This window comes from Biomphalaria glabrata, chromosome 9 (genome assembly GCF_947242115.1).
Source record: "Biomphalaria glabrata chromosome 9, xgBioGlab47.1, whole genome shotgun sequence".
Classification (NCBI taxonomy): Eukaryota; Metazoa; Mollusca; class Gastropoda; family Planorbidae; genus Biomphalaria; species Biomphalaria glabrata.
The window spans coordinates 25,769,653-25,792,790 of record NC_074719.1 but is presented as its reverse complement, the minus strand read 5'-3'; the positions used below and the strand labels follow the sequence as shown (position 1 = coordinate 25,792,790).

At 33.8% G+C, this 23,138-nt stretch overlaps 1 protein-coding gene across 1 annotated transcript in view; it reads right to left on the bottom strand.

Moving 5' to 3' along the window:
* LOC106066762 (coiled-coil domain-containing protein 18-like) overlaps positions 1-17,110 on the bottom strand; it is a 37,211-nt gene extending 20,101 nt beyond the window's left edge. Inside the window, exons 1-16 of the mRNA XM_056040221.1 lie at positions 16,468-17,110; positions 14,526-14,679; positions 12,689-12,871; positions 12,335-12,441; positions 11,205-11,333; positions 5,884-5,980; positions 5,406-5,527; positions 5,220-5,323; positions 4,472-4,620; positions 4,028-4,200; positions 3,646-3,776; positions 3,225-3,451; positions 2,723-2,857; positions 2,503-2,613; positions 975-1,109; positions 444-638 (exon numbers count right to left, since the gene is read on the bottom strand). Coding sequence (XP_055896196.1) covers positions 444-638; positions 975-1,109; positions 2,503-2,613; positions 2,723-2,857; positions 3,225-3,451; positions 3,646-3,776; positions 4,028-4,200; positions 4,472-4,620; positions 5,220-5,323; positions 5,406-5,527; positions 5,884-5,980; positions 11,205-11,333; positions 12,335-12,441; positions 12,689-12,871; positions 14,526-14,679; positions 16,468-16,712 — 2,397 coding nt within the window. The 5' untranslated portion in view covers positions 16,713-17,110. The remainder of the gene's footprint in view (positions 1-443; positions 639-974; positions 1,110-2,502; positions 2,614-2,722; positions 2,858-3,224; positions 3,452-3,645; positions 3,777-4,027; positions 4,201-4,471; positions 4,621-5,219; positions 5,324-5,405; positions 5,528-5,883; positions 5,981-11,204; positions 11,334-12,334; positions 12,442-12,688; positions 12,872-14,525; positions 14,680-16,467) is intronic.
* Positions 17,111-23,138: the final 6,028 nt, after the last annotated feature.

Sequence of the window (23,138 nt, the reverse complement as noted above, 5' to 3'; positions counted from 1 at the left end):
TCATGCTAAATAAAGTTCAGCTTTTCATATCAAACTAATTAGGAATATTTTAATAGCTTAATATACCAGGTATTCATAATCTGTTACCATTTCTATGGCTAAGGGTTTATATTATATTTATACTTGACATCAAAAGCACATAGGAAGCTGGGTGGTTTGATGACTACGGACTTAGTGCCTGATAAAAATACCAGTTGCTAGCATGAGTAAAACTAAAGACCTATGAATTCAACTCCATCTGCCCAATGGACCATTGTGTCAGAACTTAAGTAGCCTATAGTCACTAGGACTAACAGACATAACAGAATACTGAATCTAAAGAAGTTCTAGAACGCTTAACTGTTAATGTCAATGTAGATATACATGTAACAGTAACCTGTTAAAGCAATATGCAATGTTTCTAATTAAAGACAAGTTTCTAAGATAAGACAAATTAAACTTACACAGCCATCTCTGTTGGAAAGTTCACACTCAAAATGGTTTTTAATTTTCTCCATGGTTTCTAAATGCATCTGTACTTCATTCTTACACATCATAAGTGCACATTCAAGGTTTTTAATCTGTTCATTGGATTTGCATATTTTCTGCTGATATGACTCTAATACTTTGCAGTGGAGTTTATCTTTTTCTTCCAAAGTCTACAACAGACATAATGTTTTTTGTTTGGTGTAATGCACAAATTGTAAGACAAATTTCCATACGGACAATAAAGATTATTATTATTATTGCATTGATATCTTTAAAATTTCACTAAGTTTATGAAAGATTTATCTGTAAAGAATCATAAAACAAGCTTAAAAATTATTTGGTATATAATGAAGTTGAGACACCACTGTCATTCTAATATACAAACATAAACTTTTTTTTCTTACAAATGTTTCTTTCAAAAAAAAATTGCTGACCCTAAAAAAATATATTCTAAGAAATCTGTTTGTTTTAAAGACCCTAAATATTTATATTTATATATGCTTTACATATTTCAGCTCCTCAATCTGAAGGTCTAAGCATCTGATTTGGTCCTCCCTTGCTCGAAGACATCGCTTGCACTCTTCAGAAGCTTTATTGCAGACAGCAAGTTTCTGGCGCATTGAATCATTGTCAGAGGACAGCTACATGGAAATGAATAAACATAAAGATTCATTTTCTTTGTAGGTTAAAGTTTCATTATTTGTGTGTGTGTGATCAATGTTTTGTTAAAATTGTACTATCTAGTTTAGCACTATTTAAAGCATGTAAAGTTCATTTAATTAAATGAAAATCAAAAGTTCATTTAATTAAATGAAAATCAATCTGAATTTCTGATTATATCGCTTGAAAGTAAAATATACACAAAAAAACATAGCTCCTCAATAATAGACTAATAACCATGATATTAATTTAGTAAACTCAATTTTTAAAAAAGGCTGATATGAGTGAGTTTTTTGGCACATCTGCACACTTTAGGCCATGTCATGCCCATTAATTCCTAAAAGGTTACTCTCCCTTCATACCACAAGAGCTAAATTTTATTTAGTTAAGTTATTTAAAAAAAAGGTCTATTCATGGTTAAAATAGTAAAGGTAGTGAAAATTAGTGAAAATCTTTTGTAAATATTATATGTTCACAATTTCACAAATCAAATCTTCGTAGACAACCCCACCTCCTGGACAAAGTCCAGATCAGCATATGATTACAAGTTCCATATAGTGAGTCTGCAATTACAGCCTCTTCCATATGTAAGAATGAGTTAAATGTGTGTGCTTTAAGTCTATTGTGTGTATAGCCTACTTGGACTGCTATTTTACATTGTTATTAGAGTTGGAGTTTTGAATTTAGGCACATCGGCACAATTTAGGCCATGTCTTGCCCGTAATCCTTTAAGAATCACTCTCCCTTTACATAACAAGGGCTAAATTCTATACAGTTAAATCATTAAAAACAAGGTCTATTCACAGTCAAAATAGTAAAGGTAGTAAAAATTTAATAATTTGGTAAAAATCTTATGTAAATATTATATGTTCACAATTGTTATTAGATTTGGTGGACTAATGCATTTTTATCTCTCATCATAGTCAGCATTATAGATCTTTGTAAAGCATTAAGCTTTTACTTATGTTGACTTTTTTAAAGATTTTCTTTGCCTGTCTGCAACCTAACATCTTCCAATTCACACATGTAATTCAACTCATACAAAAAATTGTCCGTTCCAAGGAAAGTTTTCAGTTCTTGGCCACAATTGTTCACTTTCATTTTATTGAGTGCAGTTTGTATTCAGTACAGATAAAGAATTAAAAATGCAGGCAAGGTAGTGTCCAGCTTAGCATAAAAAAGTATTTAGGAAATGTTTGTGTTCCTTTCCATCTATCTTAGTTCTACACTCTAAATAATCCATCTGTAGGCTCTTTAACAGTATATTTTGAAAGTTGCTTATTTTGTTGATAATTTTATTTTTAAGCTTACATAATAGAGCTTAGAGTTTTCTAGGTTTATAGCAAAGCAACTTAGTATAAATAATGTCATTACCTGATCTGTTTGCTTCTGATATTCGTAGACTTGTTGAGTGAGGCATTCAGCTTTCTTTTCCAACTTTTGTTGCTGACAACGCATATCCTTTTGCAACTTGACAATCTGATTCTAATGAACCATTGCAAAAAAAAAATATTGAATTACATCTGAACAGCATGAAATTCAAAAACTGTTCTATTCATATCTATTCTTTTTTTTCTAATAAATGCAACAATACCTGCATGTCCTGAAGAGAGTTTTCTTTGCATTTGAGAATTTCTTCCAGCTCTTTGATTCGCTCCTCTGCTGCCTTGAGTTGTTCTAGACTCTCATTGCTCCCAGAGCTGGCAAGTTTCAGTCGGCGCTCGCAGCACTGTACAATGAACAATAATCATTATGGTTAATAGAAATGGAGTGAACATTACAGAGACTCAGAGACTCAAAAAATTACAATATTAAGATATTATAATGTATTAAAAACTCTAAATATTAAAAATGACAAATTTCTAAATAACAGCTAAAAGTATTTTTAGACCTATATAATAATTGAACAAATTGAATGTCATATTAACTATTTGGTATTTCAAACTTCTGGAATTGATTTAAGAGAAATGTTTTTTATAAATAGTTCAGGTTACAAAGTACTTAACACATTTTGTTTTAATGCCACAAATCAGAAAGAATAAATAAATAAAAAGTAACTTTTTAAATAATATTAAAATAAACTTGAACAAGCTCACATCTAAGTCTTTCTCTAGGGCGCAGAGGCGCTGAGCTTTCATTGCATTGTCCTCCTGTAGGCACACCACTTGATGGTTTCGCTCATTCAGGCGAGTATCTAAACATTGAATCTGTCGCTCTCGCTCTGCTAGGCTGTGAAGTGTTTCATCTAGTTTGAGATTTAGGGTTCTTTTCTCATCTTCTAAGGCACAAACAGTGAACTCCAATTCTTGATTGGTCCTCACACCTGAAAAATAAGTAGAAATGACTTAAAGTGTATAGTTCTCTCCAATTTCAATAGTGCAAGACTTATTGCCTTAAACTACTGTTTCAAATACAATTATTGCTGAATTATTGTCCTTGGTTACTACTCTAAAGACTATAATACCGGATTTCTTCTCCTAATCTACTAAGTTAGCAATAACGAACTTGGAGTAGTACCTGACTCTACTTTATCCATAAGAACTTTTAACTCATCATGTAGATTTTGGTATGTGCGATCATCTGCGTCTCTCTGCTTTAGGTCGTAGCGAAGTCTCTGAATTTCACCATCCATATTGGTAAACAAGTTCCTATCAACATTTTGAAGTAATACTAAATGATAAGTGGGTTTTGTTAACTAGTATAGACTATTTCTAAAAAAAAACAATATTACAAATCAATTAATCAATCAGTATGTTTAGTTAATCAAATTTTTTAAATGTAATAAAGCACATGATTGATTTGAATAGTAGTTGCTGAAAACATTTTGTTACAATCAATTAATATCAATCCTTGTACTTTATAATGGTCCTAAGCAATCAAAAGAAAGTGCCCCAATTACCTCAACTCAGCCATCATAGTGGTACCACCACCTTCACAAGAAAGTCCATTGTTATTACAGTTGAGTTCTTCCAGTCCATTGTTGTTGGTGTTTAAAACAGCATCTGACAAGATCTCATCCTGCCACATTCTAACCTCATACTTGGTAGGCAAGCTAAAGTTGCCACTGTCATCCTGTTATACAGACACACAGTTTTAGCTACTGCTTATAGATATATTTATAGTATGATTAATAAAAGCCTAGAATTGTACAGTTTTGTGTGTCTAGTATCATGGAATATACCCAAAATGTTAAAAAAAAAAGCAGCCTTGAGCAGGTTTTTTAAAAACGATGGCACTAGTTAAAAAGTGAAATAACAAACATGACAGATGGTTATATTAGATTTAAATAGAGAAAAATTAAAAACTCATTTTAACGGTTAGTATAATAATACAAGACATTAACCAGTGCAATTTTATTGTGGTTATGATGGACTTGAATAAGAAGATCAGCTATCTCCTGGGCAAGTTTGCGATGCTCTTGCATTTCTGATTCCAGAAAGATTTTCTGTTTCTTTATTTCCTTCATTTCCTTCATTTCTTCATCTAGCTTGTCTGTTGAGCAAATGGACAAAAATGACTATCTTACTGAGACAAAAGGCATTGCAATAATACAGCTATATCCTACAGAGTGCTATAGCAGCTTAGCTGCTAAGCCAAAGATATTGAATTCAGGAGAAAATCTTACATGGGATTTTAAGATTCCTACCTATTTTCCTGACATATGTTAAATGTGATTAGTTAGAGTTAGTTGTATTACCTCATGAAATTTGTACTAATCCTTTTTTCCATTCAAATTAAATGAATGACTTATCCCTTTATCTAATGGTATCCAATACTTTACTAACTATGTTTTTATATCTTGATATCTAATAATAAACTTTGTTTTACTAAATCCTTTATCTAGTATGGAACAGTGTGGTCAAGTCTCTAAGCTTTTGGATGCCAGTCTAAAGGTACCAGGTTGAGTGGTTGAGTTTTAGTGGTAGCATCAATATTAGATTTATAATTTTAGGTTTGTAACTGGGTAGATGCCTCAACTTGGAAAGAGAGAGGTACTTGTGCTGTTAATTGTTGACATAGAACAGATAAAATTACAAGAAATTTTACTTTATCCAATGATATTGAATATTTCTGAAAAGACTTAGACTCACCAAGTTCACAAGACAACAATTTCAACTGTTCCTGTAGTGCAAGCTTCTCCTCCTCTACTTCCATCCTGCGGGTTGTTTCTTTTTCTACGTCATTCAGCAGTCGGCTAGATAAAAAAAAAGTCATTTCAGAGGGACATCATGATACCCCTAGAAATTCTACTGCTAATAAAGTCAAGACAAACTAACTTGATCTGAGCTTCCTGTGATGCTACTGATGATTGAATATCTGTCAACTGATCCATGTAATCATCTCTCTCCTGAGTGGTACGTGTCAACGTGTCCCTGAGTTCATCCTCAAAGTTTTCCATCTGCAACAAAGTAGAAATGTGTAATAGGCCCTACTTTAAATCTGATGGTTGTTAAAGTTCTGCACTGCTGAAATTAAATTCACTCCCTGATGACATTTGGACTTTTATTCAAGCTCACCCAGGTGTAATAACTAACATCAGTTAGAGAGAATAAAGACAGTATACTAATAATATACCCTTGGCCACAAATCAGGTACACTTAACCATTCCAATAAGCCTTTAGTTCTGAAATTAAAATGTTGCTGTGTAAAGAGGACTAAGTTTTCTCAATACATTTTTGTGCCTGCCATAAAATTTACCTTTTTAATTTTCTCTTTAATTCTTTTTTTGATAATCTTCTAATTAAAAAAATTTACCTTTTTAATTTTCTCTTTTATTCTTTTCTGATAATCTTCTAATGCATCTTGAGCGTCAATCACATTTTGTAAAGCTTCATCCCTTTGTTCTTCAACTCTGAAGTGGCAAACAAAAATTGTCATTTGATCTTTTTCTTTAGAATAATTATCCAAATGCTTTTGGCCTATTTTTTAGCCTCTACTATAAATTGTATTTTAATCAGACAAAATATACAATAACAATTTAATTGAAATAATCTTAGATCTTAGATCTAGAGTATTTAGAATTAGTAGCTTAAAGACAGTATACAGCCAGACCAGTCACTAAATATTTTCCATCCTGACTTATTACTGTGTTGTTTTGGAGACTTGCAAGAGACCTGTGTGTGTGTGTGTGTGAGTTTTATTTTTATGGACTATTTGATTTGATTTTCCTTGCTTAAAAACTCTGAATTCAATCAAATCTACTTAAATTTAAAATCTAGATTAGAATTTAAAAGCTAGTCTACATCTACTACTCTATATCTAGATGTAGATCCATATCTAGTATCTTATTATAATCTAGATCTAGTTAAATCTAGATCTAGAGTATAGAATACTTCAGAATAGATCTAAATGTAGATTTTACTTTTTTTTTTAATTTTATGCTCACAAAAGAACAATAAGTCAAATAGCAATAACTTTAATAAGTAATGTAGCTCTCAACATAATGACACCATTCTAGATCTAGATCTAGTTAGGATCTAGATTTATGTTTTCTGGTCAGCTTAAAAACTTAAAGCTGACCAGTAGCAGTAATAGTCTACTGTCTAGACTTTGGACAAGTTTAATTTTTAAATCTACAATTTGACAAGAGACAAGGTCAAAGGAAAGTACACATCAGTTCAAACCAAAGAGACATACTTCACTAATCAACTAATTCTATATAGAATTGAAATAAAACTTACAACATCTAGAAAATGATCACAATTAAGCACTATAGAGATTTAGCAGACCTAATTAACTAATTAAAGCCCCAATTTATTTCAAGGGCAATTCTATGACAGTTCCACTGTGGTTTACAAAGCAACTATGTTCAGCAGCAGTGCTGCTATGTGTAGAACAAAAGAGCAAGAAATTGGGAAAATCCAATATCCAACAAGAACTCAAAGGTGCACTTTTTGCCTATGCATGTTTGAAACACAAAACAGTTGTTGGCTTTACTTTAAACTGAAATGTTTTATCTCCTGATGATGTTTTATAGCTAGCCCTCCTCCCAAGAAGATGTGCTATAATAATCATTTTTCTTAATAAACCATATTCAATAATTATGAATACCAGTATCTGATGAAATCCACAGTTTTGTGTTTATTAGACATCTTTATCTAAAAGCTCAAAGTTGCAAGGAATGACATTTTCAGTAAAATGTAAGAAAGAAAAAAGAATTCATTTCCTAAAAAAAAATAATACAGACTAGGCTCTCATTTCTAGACATTTTTAAATAATGGAAATTTTATACATTTAAATAAATTACAATGTGTGATTATTTGGCCTCTTTTAATAAACATAAATTACTTACATGAAGTATTAAATGAATGCAAACCAAGAAAGAGAATTGTAATAGTGTTATGGCCAAAGATGTCTGCATTCCATTATGGAAATCAAATAGCAAGACCTCATTACAAACAGTGAATGCCGGTTGGGCAGTATCGAGGGTATAGCTTATAATTCAACAGCTACGCAGGGCAGGGCAAGTATCATGTATGTGGGATGATTATATGCTAAAGGCAACCTTTTTTGGTGAGATGGCAGATGGTTGGCGTAACAGGGATGTCCCCAGGAAATGATTTAAAGAGCAGCTTAGGCTCCAACTGGTTTTAACTGACATAGTAGAGAGCCATCTGGCACTAGGCGACTTCCAAACAGCTTTCTTAAAAAAGGCAGAAGGATACAAATTTGTCCTAGCTTATGGAATGAGAATATCTTTGTGTGTTTGAGTATTTAATTAGGTTGTGTTTTAGCATTTATTTATAAGTATTTATAAGTTTCATTCATACATTCATTTTTTCATGTATTATTGCTAATTTACTTTATAATCTTCAGTCCTAAAGTGACTCTAAGTTTAGTGATTTTAATAATGGTGTTACTCTAGTCAAATGTAAATATTCATTTGCATTTGTTCTTTATGTCACTGCTCCATTTTGGATCTGATCTAATTTATTTATGTTTCTTGAATTGAGAGGTCCCAAATAGAGGATTAATATTCCAATATCGTTCTAATCTAGGTTAAATAACATTTAAGTTTGATGTTCATTTTTGATATGTAAACATTTCTTTTAATAATCCCAAATGATTTATTTTCATTTTAATAATAATCTCATCAATAAGGGGATTCCATAATAACTTTTCAATTACTTTGAGCTTTTACAATGAATAAGATTATGTAGTTTTTATTTGTTTAATTTTTTTTATATTCGTAATGACAGGCATTTATATGGGTGGAAAGAATATTGCTTTACAGCTCATAAATTGTATATCATATGATGGGCCTCCAATTATAGATCTATCTGTTCTCAAAATCATTGGGGTTTTTTTTACAATGTATCGATAACTATATGCATGCTCTATATCTTTATAAGAAATGTAGGTCTTATGTTGCTTTTTAATCGCTATGTTTGTAAGCCCTAAAAGGATGAAGCCTACTAAAAACACTGTCTATTGATGTAAGCTATTACAATATTTTTGAAAATGTGTTAGATTAAATTAGTATTACACTGTAAGTGACTGTAGTCTGTAAAAGATGTTTTTAACATGACACTCATATAGCCCCTTATATAGGAGAATATTATAAAAAAGCTGGTGAATAATACTCATAATGAAAACGCAGTCAGAATAATGAAAAGAAGTCACAGATGTGTCATTCTCTTAAAATAGCATTAGACAAGATGAAAATCATTGCCACAGCAAAGCCAACTGATAAACACAGAAGTCTACTAGACAGTCTTGCATCACATCAGGTATTGGCCAGGGATATCATGGCATTTTGCAAAGTGGCCAGCTAAAGTAGACTAAACACTTTTATTTTCATGAACACTGGGTATTAGACACACACACCTTAGCCAGACAGTTTCCATTTGGTCCACACTTTTGGGTATTCTTCTGTTAACTAGAGCTCAAATGAAGTGCTTTTAGGTTGGCCATCCTAAGCCTCTTGATATCATTTAGACATTTTTCCTTTTATTTTTTCTTAACTTAGAAATTAAACTAGTTTATCTAACATTTTATACTGGTTTTGTTTAAATCTAACTTACACATTATTCTACTAGAATCCAATTTACACATCATATTCTTTCTAAAACATTTAAAACTCTTTTTATCTTAGATATTATTCCTTTTTTTCTGTTTAAATAGCAAAGACACAGGTTTTAGATATCATAAACCTTATACTTTTTATCTAACATTTTAGAATAGTTTTATCAAACTAAGACATTGTTTTCTTTTTCTTTCATGTGGAATAGAGAAATAGAACTAAGATGAACAAGCATAAATTGATAAGGAGTACAATTTGAAATTCTAAGTCACATATTTAAATCTGTTGTAATTTTTTCTAATGTCTAATGGGGAGTCAGTGACAGGTACAATGAGGAGTCAGTGATAGTTACAATCACTATTGGTATATACTTTTATATTACATCAGCTTTACCTATGTCTGTTGATTTGTTCCCCATTTATCACAATTTACTCTTGTTTGAATATTTCAAGATGCCTTTTAACCAATTCTGATAAGAATGGAACATGAGCCAATGGATCCAAACATTTTGTGTTGCTCATGCTGAAATGGCTGACATGCTATATGTTGTTTGTTTTGGCCAGAAATGCCCTTCCCACCTTTTTGTTTGCATCCACTAATAGAACAGTGTGCATTCTAAAGCTTACCCCACACATACTTGTATCACCTAAACACCTCACTCAAAAAAGTCTTGAATACAATTCTGAACTATTCTTAAGCTTCTCAATTTTATATCTAGATTTAAATCTAGCCCTTATGACATTCACTTTTCCTTGTTCTTTGTCCTTTAGAATGCCTGATGCTTTCAGACGAATTAAGAAATAATTTCTCTTACTTGATCTAGGCATTTTATAGAATAACTGCATTCTTTAGAATGACCAGAAGTGCTTTGGGCAAAGTGTAAAATGTTGTTTATAAGTATTTTATTAATAACACAAGTTTCTCTAAATATTTCTATACCAGTAATCTGATAAATTCTGTTGAGTTCTTAAAAGTGAAAACATAAAAACATGTAACGTTAAACAAGGTTTTAGGGCTATACTTTGTATGTGTAAAATATTTTAACTAAGCAAAACAGCAGGGTTTTTGTCCAAAGCTTTTGCAAGAGAGGATTTGGACAGCTCAAGTCCTAAATTATTCTACATCTTTTGGTATTGAGCAAAAGACAGAATGTTGAAAGACTTTGTACTTATATACAGTAGCTTTGCTTTTTTAAATCGAATTTCATAATCAAATTTGTGAGCTATAATAGAAAAAAGAAATCCAGTTTTAAAATAACTATAATAATGTTTTTCTGATTTAATCGGCTTAAAGTACCAACCAGATTAAAAAATGACAAAAATAGATCATCCTGTGAAAGGCATTTTTTTTACCCCACTATGACCTAATGGAAGAAAATGTCAGACATTGAAGTTACACAAAGAAACATATAACAAATGTGGTGTGATAAGTGGGTTTAAAAATAAGAACTACAGATCAAAAATCAAAGGAGAAGTGAGGAAGGTTATAGAGCTAATTTTTTTACTCCACATGTGCTGAACAGAAGTGTTATGCCAAACAAAATATAATAAATGTTTTTTTTTACAATCTTAATTTAATTGATTTTTTTAATAGCCTCTCTAGTACTACTGGTTAAGTCAGACTTAAAGAAAAGTGCACAATTTCTGCGCTTTTATTTCTGTACATCAGCAATGCTTGAGCTGGATCATGGATACTTGGGGGACTTGATTTGTTGCTTGCTTTTTTTTTTTTACAAAAAGTTTAAATAATATTCTATGATCAGAGAAGAGACAATTTTAAAAGATTAAAGAGATTAAATAAAAAGTAGATAATATAAAAACTAAATGTAATTTTAGTATAGCAATACTAATCTCACACTAAAAAGAAAGGCTCCTATTTTGCATTCTGTAAATGATATCTATACATACTCCTCATTATGTTCTTATCACTATTATAAGAGAACAATACACAATACAGTATTTGTGTGCATGAAATTTATTTGACTGTTATCTTACCCTAACCTATGTACAGATTTTGTCTACAAAGAAATGTTTATTCCAATAAATACACTCACTCTGTTTTGGCAAAGCGGACTCTTTCGAGCTCCAACGTCAGCTCTATGTTGTTCTTTTCTGACTGCTCTAGTTTCCTCTGTAGTTCTGTACTTCTCTTCACACTTTCTTCAAGATGTTTCTCAGCCTCTCTAATAGAACAAAAAGTTATTTTTAGAGAGGAGGCAGCTTTACATAGTTAAGTCCCACAAGTTTATGAACAAACTAAGTATATTAGCACAAGCTTATCTGTTCCAAAAACTTTGTGATTTTCTGTTCGTTGAGGAGTGAGAAGGTGATGTAGATTTGAAGTTTTATGTGGCTAGCACAAGAATCACTTACTTACAACTATGGCCAGTTACCTATCTAGACCTAACTGTACAGTGAACCTCCAAAGTGAAGAAGAGGGACCCAAAGTTGAGACATTTAAATCATCAATATTATTTAATAAAAGTGAATAAAAATTCACTATTTAACTCTTTAAGAATTACTTTTTATCTATTCTTTACTTCTTCTGCATTATCATTATTTTGTTGGAGGGTTCAGATGACTACTCCTATATCTGAGTTGAACTATGCAGTGGTATCCAGATCAGGCAGCTCTTCTATTGGAGATTTGTAGACATGGTGGAAAAAACTAGAAACAGCAGCTTTTTGGTGTCTCCGGTGTACAAAAAAAAAAAAGGAAGTGTTGATCAAATGTTTTTTAAACAGTACATGATCATTTTGGGTGCACGTTTTAGCACTACAAAATCAAATTTTCTAAGCTCTGCCGTTTTTAAGACAAAAGTTTTTTTAAATATTAAAATGTGTAACTAACCAGTGGTAATAAACTGAATTTGATACAAAGATCAACAACCAAACATTGCAATATTGTTAAATAAAAGCTCAATTCTTTTTTTTTTTTTTTTGTTTAGTTAGTAACAGTGAATTTCAATTTAGCGTCCTTGACACTTTTCAAAGTCAAAATCTCCAACAGTAATGTTTCAGGATTACTATCATGTTCGGATCTCTCTATAAAGTAAGCAGCTTTGGAGGACACGGTTAGCATTCTCTAGTCTAGCTCCACAAGGAGCTTGTTTATACTTAATAAGGGCATAAATATTACTAAGAGATCATTGTAATATTATACTTTAAAAAAAAAAAGTATTTACCTTAGAGCTTTATCTTGTGCTTTAGTTTCAGCAACTAGTTCTTCTATTTTATCCTCCAAATCTGGAATCTGTTTAGCTAATACAGCAGCTTGTTCAAGTGAGGCACCCTGGAAAAATTGTTTGTTTTATTAAATTAAGATATTTTTGGGAAAATCATATGCACACAAAAAAGGTTTAAAGAAAGTGAATGCAGAAGTTGTAGTGATAGTTAGTGAACTGTGTCTGTTCACTCCTTTCGTTTTTCATCCAGTAACTTCAATTTGTTCTCTTCAAATTCTTTAAAACAGTTATAGACTAACATAGTGGTCATCATGCCAATAAGGAATAAAATAAGAATAAAAAAAAGATGTTTACCTCTAGTTTTAATTTATGTAGCTCTCCTATCAAGCGCTCCACTTCCATTAAAAGTCTTTGATTCTGTGACAATAACTTTCTCTCATATTTATTGGACACTTCATTTGGCTTGGAAGAGGTTGAAGAAAGAGAACTATTCTCTGATTCATTATTTTTATAGGTATCGGAAGGTGAATAATTCTGCTGTAGATATTGAAAATTCAAACTTGAGCTTAGTTTATAATTCAAACTTTAATAATTTGATCTTTACATAATTTTAACTCAATCAATAATATTAACATTAAAAAATAGTTGGTGTGTCCTCCTTTTTGTCATCCACTGGGTATGTAGATGTCTGATAACCCTATTTAAATTATAATTTCATCTGTATTAGGTGCTTTCTTAGAGAAGAAGTCTTGGATACCCATTTCTCAAATCTTCATAAAAAGACCCATTCTCCACACTGTCTTGTAAGTTGAATGTAAAATAAATTCTATACAACCTGGTGGTGTGTGCTTGGGTGACCAGTCATTTCATCTATGATCACTTCATCTCTGGTCATTTTATCTTTGCTCACTTCATCCCTGGTCATTTCATCTTTGGTCACTTCATCCCCAATTAAATGGGTTTTTTTTTAGTCATTATGTAATTGGAATGTTAAGGCTTTGATTTAAAGCACTTATTTCATCTAATATATAACTATGTTTATTAAGAATGTTTTTTTTTAAATATTTTTTGACATGTTATTGTAGTGTACTTAGATGTATTGCTTCTAATTGATGTAGGATAGCAATATTATCCTACCCACATATTGCATGATTTAATGGCAGAAGGCCAAGGTGTGGTGGAAGTAGTGAAAATCTTTTGAGAGATAAAATGATTAGAATAATTGTGACCATGCCAATGATAACTTATCCTGACGGCCAACTTCACTTATCTTTGTTTGTCAATCGCTTGAATATGGATGTGTCATTTTTAACCTTGAGATAACTTTTTATTCTTTCTAATAAAATGTTGACATCACCAATCTTCTGGAGCCGATTTATATTGCCTATATAAGTTTTGTTTTAGTCCCTGTTTAACAATTAAGTTATAAATTGTGTTATATGACTTTCATTGGTATCCGTGTACATATTTCATATTTCTATCTAAATCAAGCATACATATGTAAGTGGTCTCAGAGTAGAAGAGGGGATAAATATGCTTAAGCATTACTGCCTCCAAGTAAAGGGAATAACTATCTAGACATAATTAGTGATGTTGTGCAAACAAACAATGCGGTGGAGGGTTGGCATACCGCCTTCCCTGGATCATATATGTAAGGATAGTCACTTGCATAAGGCATCAGTCATACAGGCTAGCACAAGCACTAAAGAATGTCCAAGGAAGAAATATGCAACACTGACCAATAGAATTACAAACATTGTGCAGCAATACAAATCAATGGATCATCTTCTGCACTAAATATCAAGAGCCGATCTATCTTATTGATTTAGATTAACACACAAAAACAATGTCTACATTAGCTCTATATCTAAAGCTGACTTTATTTATCTGACTTGATAGCTTGATGCTAAGATGCTGTCTCATATAAAGTCAACAAGTGGAAACAAAAAGCTTGTTTCATACATTCAACAACTCAACATCCTAAGATTGCAGGACAAACAAAAAGAACATAACCTTGACCTGATTACTGGATATAACCCAAAGATAACAGATACATCTAGTTTTTGTTGCTTCTTATTGTAAACCTTATTTTTTTGTTTACAACGATTCAAATGATAATAATTATTTTGCTGGAGAGAAAATATTCTCAGCCATTAAAATATTTTGTCTGAACGCAAACACTTGATATTACCTGATTTCTGCCAGGTGTGCTGCTTTGTATTTTATGACTAGCAAAGCGTGAATAGGACTCAGGAATAGATCTCAAACTACCAGTTCCATCGTGCACCACATCACATCCATATGATGGTGTAGGTTGCTCATTCACTGATGAAACTAGTTCAGACCTTAAATACACATCAACAGACTCAATACTTACATATTTATAAAAACTCACAACAAGTTATCTAAGTTATCATAGTTTCTCTTACAAGATATCATTAACCACCTAGTCTAGTGTGAAAGGAGTTATGAGTGGTAAATAGGATTCTAATGTAGGAAATATAAATATATCTGTAAGCTACTATGTTTCTGACTTGAGAATACAGTCTAGTATTCAAACCTAGGACCTTCAAATCACTAACATTTGGTCATTATGTCTATGACTGTAATGTCCAGAATTCAAAATTATAACTTTCCAATAAGTTGCAAATCTATATTCAATATCTCTGACCTTCTGTATTGAAATTAGGAAAATTAAATCGCTAAATCATAATGTTAATTCAAATCATATGTTAACACTCGGACAATCGATGACCAAAAAATTTCTGTTTTTCATCTGGGTAAGATATTTTAATCATCTTTTTGAAAAGTAAAGATAAAAAAAAACAGGTGGCCAAATGTTTTGAGAGATTACAATGACAGACACATATAAATTTCCTAGATTGAAAAGTATATTAAGTTATAAGTGGCATTTATAAGGGTGCCCTCTGGCCAGCACAAGTAACAATAGCATTTACTTCCCTAGATGGTATGCCAGGTTCTTACACAGGGCATCCATTTGATCGTCTAAGAGCTGAGCCGAAGGCTCTTCGAGCTCTAAGTTTGAAAAAAATACTGCTTGAGCGTCAAACAGTAAAAAAAAAAAAAAACCTGTCCGAACTACCGTTTTGTCTGGGAGAGACCCAAGTCAATGCCTATGTAAAGCATTGCTGTTTCTGATGCCTTTGGCCCCGGATGCATGCTTGGATGAACATGGCCAAAGGCTGAGAGCAACGGGAGCCTCCACCATTTTCCTTCGTTATACCAAGCTAACCGTGGGGGACTCGCCATTTATGTAATGGTCCCTTGAGGAACGGCGCATGGATTTGTGACAGGTTCGTGGGGACTCTTTTACAACTCCGCGCCGTGCAATGGGTAGATGGGGGCATCCCCACGGGAGTTTTGTTTTGCTACCTATTTAGCCTAACCACTTCCTCCATTGGTCGTTTCCACACGAGCGCCACGATGAGGCAGAGTAGAGTGCTCGCGTATACAGGACATCCTGGAATTCCCATAGTTCAAAACCCCATTCTTTCCCAGGATTTGAACTAAAGACACCTAGGTTTGGAAGCCAAGCACTTTAATACTCAGCCACCACACCCCTTGAAAATAGTAGGAAATGGGTATTTTCTTGTCAGCTTACATTACTTTCAGTATCATTACAAAACAAGTTTAACTTTATGATGGTATAGTATGTGGCTACTGCACTTGCAATATAACCATACCATCTTAAAAAATCTTGACTCTATTATTAAAGTAGATGTAGATATAAGATCTCCAGCAAGAATCTCTAGAGATTTTATTTCTTTTTATTTTAGTAGATCAAGATCTCTAGCAATAGAACAGATAAACAGATCATCCTGCATTGATGTCTTATCTAATCTAGAGATCTAGACCATAAAATAATTTAAAAGACAAATATAGATCTAAACTAAGCCACTAGTCACTAGGGCCATACATTCTTATCATTCTAGATCTAGAATCTCTCTAGATTAGTCCAAGTAAATAATTATCAATAATCAAATAAATTTTTAATAAAACTTGAGCCTAGAATTTAAATTCAATTAAATCTATCCAGACTAGGTCACTAGGTTAATAGTTAATAGGTAAGTCTATACTACTATATAATTATTATATAACAACTAAAAACTTACGTTTCACTAAGCACTTCTTTTTCGAGATTCTTTAAATTGCGTAGTGTCTGTTCAGTTTCCCAGAGTTTACGTTTCATCTCAGCATATTCTGTGTTTCCATCCATCATTGCCATTGGGCTCATTGGCATTTCCTTAGCCTGAGATGTAGATCTAGCTACTTTAATAGATCTAAAACAACTGTTTTCAGAAGGTCTAATCTTAGTTCTTGGACGAACAGATGGAATCATGAATTTTTCGATTGGCATTATCTTGAAAGCATAGATAAAAATCTAATATTGCATAATAAACTAATGCATACCAGAGAACGAGAACTAGACTATTCGGTCTACTACTGTAGTTTGACACTTGTGTATTTGTTTACACTACACTACGGAGAATACAAAAAGAAACGATGCATTATACGCTTCCGGTTTACTCAGTAAGTAAGTGTGTCAAGATACACGAAGCGCGCATTACCTTTACAACAGGAATCAACTTGTTTTTAAACCTGTGTCCATTTATTAGTAAATTATCTCCAAGTGTTAAACAGCTTTTTATAATACATGGCTTTAATGGCGGTGCAGTTGAATTTTCAGAAAATATCTTCACACCAAAGCCGTCATCTTTGGTACCCTTTCGTTTTCCTTTATTTTGATTGGTTTGATAAAAGAAATAACGTCATTATTGGTGACAATGACATCATAAACTTTGGGTTTAGAGGTTACTTGGTAGCATGTCTCTTTAAATCGAATGTTTAAAATAGTTTAATTATTAGTCTAGTTTTCATTAGTCTAATTATAAACAATAATATATTTAGAAGTGGCATAGCGGAAGTCGATATTCTTATAGACTTGCATCTAGATCTTTTTTATTGTAGATCTTCACGAGCGTCGAGGCGAGAGCTACGGTCGAGGCCAACTTAGACTTTTAGACCAGTTGACTTAAAGTTTCTTTCCCTCTCCTTCTTTTTTTTTTTTCCTATCTAGTTTTAGGATTTTGTTCCATCAATTTTTTTAAACTGCATGAAAATGTCTTTTCACTAATTTTTATATACTTATTTTAAATTTCGAAATCAGTCCTAGTAGGCTACTTGTACAAATGGATAGCATTTTTTAGGCCAGGCTTCAAAGTTAATTAAGCCTAAATTGAAACGTTTTGCGCTGTCTCTTTATTTGGTGTGATTGCTGTAAGCTCCCCACTCCACGTCAATCGTTTTCCTACATTTGAACTGCGGAAAAGTATTCTCCTGGTGTCCACATTTCACGTTCATCCTAGTTAAAATTAAAGCTCAAATTAAGTCAAATAAAGAAGGGCGAGGCACTAGCCCATATTAAAATAGGAGGGACATTCGTAGATCTGATTGTCGTACGATCATCTTCGTATTAAGCATCACATCTGTTTTTGTCACGAACAAGTCGTTAATCGAGAGAAATTGGATTTTTCTGACACGACTGAGTCCCATAGAAACGTGAGGAGATTTATTGAGATGTATTCTTACAAGGGGGAAAAAAGCATTTTCAATTGATCCTGTAACTTGAAGACGTTTATTTAGGCCTATGTTCATTAGTTGGAAGATAAGACAGCGTCTCTTAATTAAATTATATATTTTGTTTAATTTTGATAACGATGTCATTTTTATGTATTTATAACTATAATTGAAATAGATTACAACAAAGTCTTTACTCCACAGTTTAGAAACGTTAACCTAGGTGCTTACTCTACTTGCAACTATCGACAGGAAAACTGGTCCATTAAATATGATATAAATGTGATGGACATATGTTAACTCTTGTGAAGACAGTCATAGACCGCATTATCTGGACACTAAATATGGACATCGAGATAGCAATGATCTCAGCCGTCAAATAAAAAAAAAAAAACAAAGGGAAAAAGACAGGCTCATCTAACATTCAGAAGCTATTTTGACAAGGAATGTTTACGGGCGAGAATGCTTCTCCAAAGTAAGGTTCAATAACCACGAGAAGAAAAAAAAAAGTTCTACTAGATGAGCATTAGTCGTTTTAAGACTGAGGTCGCTAAAAGGATAAAACACTGAGCAATAAAAATGTCAGGGTAGTCATAATGAAAAAACCCTAATAATAACCACTACATGCCACCAGTCTAGGTATACATTGTCCCCCTAATAATTGATTGTTAAAGTGACCACTACATGCCACCTGTCTAAGTATACATTGTCCCTCTAATAATTGACTGTTAAGGTGACCACTACATGCCACCAGTCTAAGTATACATTGTCCCTCTAATAATTGATTGTTAAGGTGACCACTACATGTCACCAGTCTAAGTATAGGGCCTACATTGTCCCCCTAATAATTGATTGTTAAGGTGACCACTACATGCCACCTGTCTAAGTATACATTGTCCCTCTAATAATTGATTGTTAACGTGACCACTACATGCCACCTGTCTAAGTATACATTGTCCCTCTAATAATTGATTGTTAAGGTGACCACTACATGCCACCTGTCTAAGTATACATTGTCCCCCTAATAATTGATTGTTAACGTGACCACTACATGCCACTAGTCTAAGTATACATTGTCCCTCTAATAATTGATTGTTAAGGTGACCACTACTTGCCACCAGTCTAAGTATACATTGTCCCCCTAATAATTGATTGTTAAGGTGACCACTACATGCCACCAGTCTAAATATACATTGTCCCCCTAATAATTGATTGTTAAGGTGACCACTACATGCCACCAGTCTAAGTATACATTGTCCCCATCTTACACAGGCGCACCAATATGTAATTGTTGTAAGAGCTAGATGTCTTGAGACTCTCTAGAGACCACGGAATCTTCTCCCCTCGACCACCGGCCTGTTTGAACATTAGTTGTGTCTTAGAAGAGACCGGCCTGTTTGAACATTAGTTGTGTCTGACAAGGGACCGACCTGTTTGAACATTAGTTGTGTCTGAGAGGGGTCCACGTGCATATTCGTTACATCTCTGTTTCCAGGAGCTCATATGAGACGCTTGGGACCATTTCAGTGCAATCGTTTATGAAAGATTCTTGAAACATGGGTGAACAACTAATGACGTTTAAAAATACCTTCAACTTGTTCGTCATCTTGACAGACATGCAGAAGCGGAGATGAAAAATTGGGAAAGGGGTGCAAAAAAATAAAATAAAATAGGGCATGATGCAGATGTCGAGTTAGAACAGGGAAATCAGGTGTTGGTGTATCAAGAAACAAAGTGAATGTCGAAGTCATGTTTTTATGCAGTATTATAGGCTTGGTGATGAGTAGATCCATATTTGAAGCAAGGAGGCATCTTTTACTCAATCAGATCACGTCATTGAATAATGAAGTAGAACAATGGTGTAGAAAAATGGCTAGTAACAGCTAGTACATCTAAACAGGTGTAGACGTATAATATTATTACTGTAGAACTTGAAAAAACTGCTTATAGGATAGAAATGAATATACCGATAACTTGTATTTATAAATGTACACGGCTTTCAAATTCACTATATATGTAGGCCTATGTAGAAACACAAGGTATTAGGAAAGTAGGCTACTTATCACCGAACTTCTCTACGCCGATGATGCAGCTATTGTTGCTGAATCTGTTACTTAGCTTCAGACCCTGGTCGACAAACTATCTGCTGCATGCCAGAAGTTTGGCTTAAATACTAGTCAAAGCAAAGCGAGACCAAAATTCTAGTTCAGAACACAAGCACAGCACCTCACGTGACCATTAATTGCCAACCAGTGGAAATTGTTGACCATTGTTGTTTATGTTTTCTCCATCATCCCCAACGATGTGCTACTGGATAAAGACAAGACAATGGGCGCCATGTCACGTCTGCAGAAAAGAGTGGGACAATTCCTTACTGACTACCAATTCCAAAGCCCTTGTCGACAGGACCTGTGTGATGAGCACTCTGCTACACGGTAGTGAAACATGGTAAACCTACTCTTGTCTAGAAAAAAAAAAAGCTAAATATCTTCCACCTCCGACGCTTTAAGGAGGATTTTTTTTAAAAAAAAGATGGCAAGATAAAATAACCAATGAGGAAGAATTGCGATGCGAAGAGCAGGGTGTCAGGACCTCCTCCCTGTTATCAGCAGCAGACAACTTGGCTTGGTCATGTTCACAGAGTACCACAATGTCGACTCCCACAAGACATTCTGTATGGTGATCTAATAGAAGGCAGGAGAGCCGATGGTCGCCCACTTTTAAGTATTACTGATGTATGCAAACGCGACACGAAGCTCTTAAAAATCGACACTAACAGATGGGAAAAAAAGAAGCACTGGATAGATCCGCATGGAGAGCAAGCAAATAGGAAGAGTCCTGGATTGCAGATGGCAGATAGTTCAGTGTTCAAAGGCCGTGGGGCCTTGCCGCAGTTCACGCGATAGTATAAAACACTAATTATTAATTGTAATTTTAAATTATGTTCCACTTATTTGCGTACTAAATAGATTTTTGTCTCTTTAAAAATAGAAGTAAAACATTTGTTTTGTAAACGTTGTAGTTAATATGACACAACTTACTTCACTTAACAATACAATTGTAAACAAAAATATCTTTTGGACAAAAAAATCTAAACTGTTTGCATTAATGTGTTTAAAATGTGGTAAATGGTCTCCTTTACTAAATAGCCTCGCGTGTTTGTTACTTTGTTGGCCTCCTTCAGTCGTAGAACGACAATGTTTCATCTCGCACACTTCCTCGTGTGGTTGTGGAGACAGTGAAGCCCTATTTTGGAGAGACACTCCCGTCCACAAATATCGCAGGTTAAGGTGGCTTTTGCTTCGGTGGTAGAGGAGCTGGCCATTTTTCGTATTGTACGTTTTTCTTCCTGAGCAGAGACCAATGTTCTTTCACTGTCCATAGCTTTCTTGGTCACTGTTTCTCTCCATCTGGTGCGGTGTAGAGCTATGTCTTCCTAATGGTCAGTATTGATGTTCACTGATTTGAGGTGTGTTTTATTACATCTATGTAATGGAGGTGGCGGCGACCAGTTTTTCCTGAGCTAGTCGCGAGTTGTCTGTAGAGGATGACTATCGGGATGCGATTGTCCTCCATCCGACGAACATGTCCAAGCCAGCGCAAGCGGCGTTGCCTGAGGGCTGTAAAGATGCTAGGAATACCTGTTCGCTAATGGATCTCAATCTGCGCAGTGGTTTCTAAATCAGGGAGCTCTCCATATAGTTTTCTTTCTATTGGGCTGTTTTGGGGCCAGTGTCTTATACGGGCCTCTTGGTAAAGAGAGCAGTTTTGGAGGACGTGGTCGCCATTCTCTGGTGATACTCCACGTGGGCAGATTTCACTGGTTCCAATTTTGAGCTTCCGGTACATGTGTGGTCGCATTCTGTTGTGTCCGGTCCTGAGTCGAAAGATAAGACGATCTAGGCCAGCGGTTCTCAACCTTTTAAGCTCGGCGACCCCTTTTTACAATATACCACTCTGCCGCGACCCCCCCCCCCCCCAATAGACACACACAGCAATAGAAGAATAGACAATAACAATCCTTATTTTTAATGGTCTTAGGCGACCCCTGGCAAGTCTTCAATCGACCCCCAAGGGGGTCACGATCCACAGGTTGAGAACTCCTGATCTAGGCCATATTTACATGAGAAAAGATCGAAAGGATCTAGATCTAATTTTAAGAACTACACTTTGCGCAGATAGTTTTTTACTTTGACACATGAAAATACAAAAGATAGTCTATTGATTTAATTACGTAATAAAATTAACCTTCAATTTTATGTTTCAAAAGCATTTTTACATAAATTCGTTCCAAAAGCATTTTTACATAAATTCGTTCCATATATCTGCAAATTCAGACGTTCTGACTTACTTTATAATCCCATTTATAATCCCATTCATTTAACAAATCGGGTAAACCCGTTTTAATTGTACTTTATATCCTATTCATCTATCGCTTCTTTCGTTTTTAATAGATATGAATGTATCGGCTTCGGGTAAACCCATTTTCGCAAAACAACTTTTATTTTCGTAGCGAAAGAGAAAAACTTGAAAGGATCATTAACTAAGTTTAAAATACACCTAAATCCAATCCACTAAATTAGTAAACACAAACTAAGGCCCGCAGGACGCGGGTAATGTCCGGCTAGTATCATATAATTAATCTTTCCATGTGATTTTCAAGATCCTAATATGATCTTAATATGAATAGTTGTAAAAAATGGTGTATTTTTTATGAAAAAAACTGCTTGCATAGTTGATTTTTTAAATTAAATTTTTCGCTTTCAGAAAAGAAAAGAGTAGCCGTTGCATCAGAACTTTGAATGGTCTAAATATCACAATGTCGGATTTGCAATATCTTTTCAAGTTCACGAGATCTAAACGGGACGGACTAAAAGACCATACAAAAAAAAAAAAGCGTCTATTCCCCTTTCGGGGGCCGCTAAAAATGATACTTTATACAAGATAAGCTGCTAAAAATACACGTCTTTTCTCTCACTCCTCACTCACTCTCTTCACCAATTAACACGTCCCTATTAGTTAACATACCATCTAATGATTTCATCAGAATCTCTTCAACCTAAAGAACTAAATCATCCGCCCACATTTACTCAGTCTCATCAGAAGCTCCAAAACAGTGCTCACGGATTTATTTCGTAGCTTGGTTATGACTAAGTAGATAGATGACGACGTAGATAGCTAGATACTCACATAGGCCTACATGTAC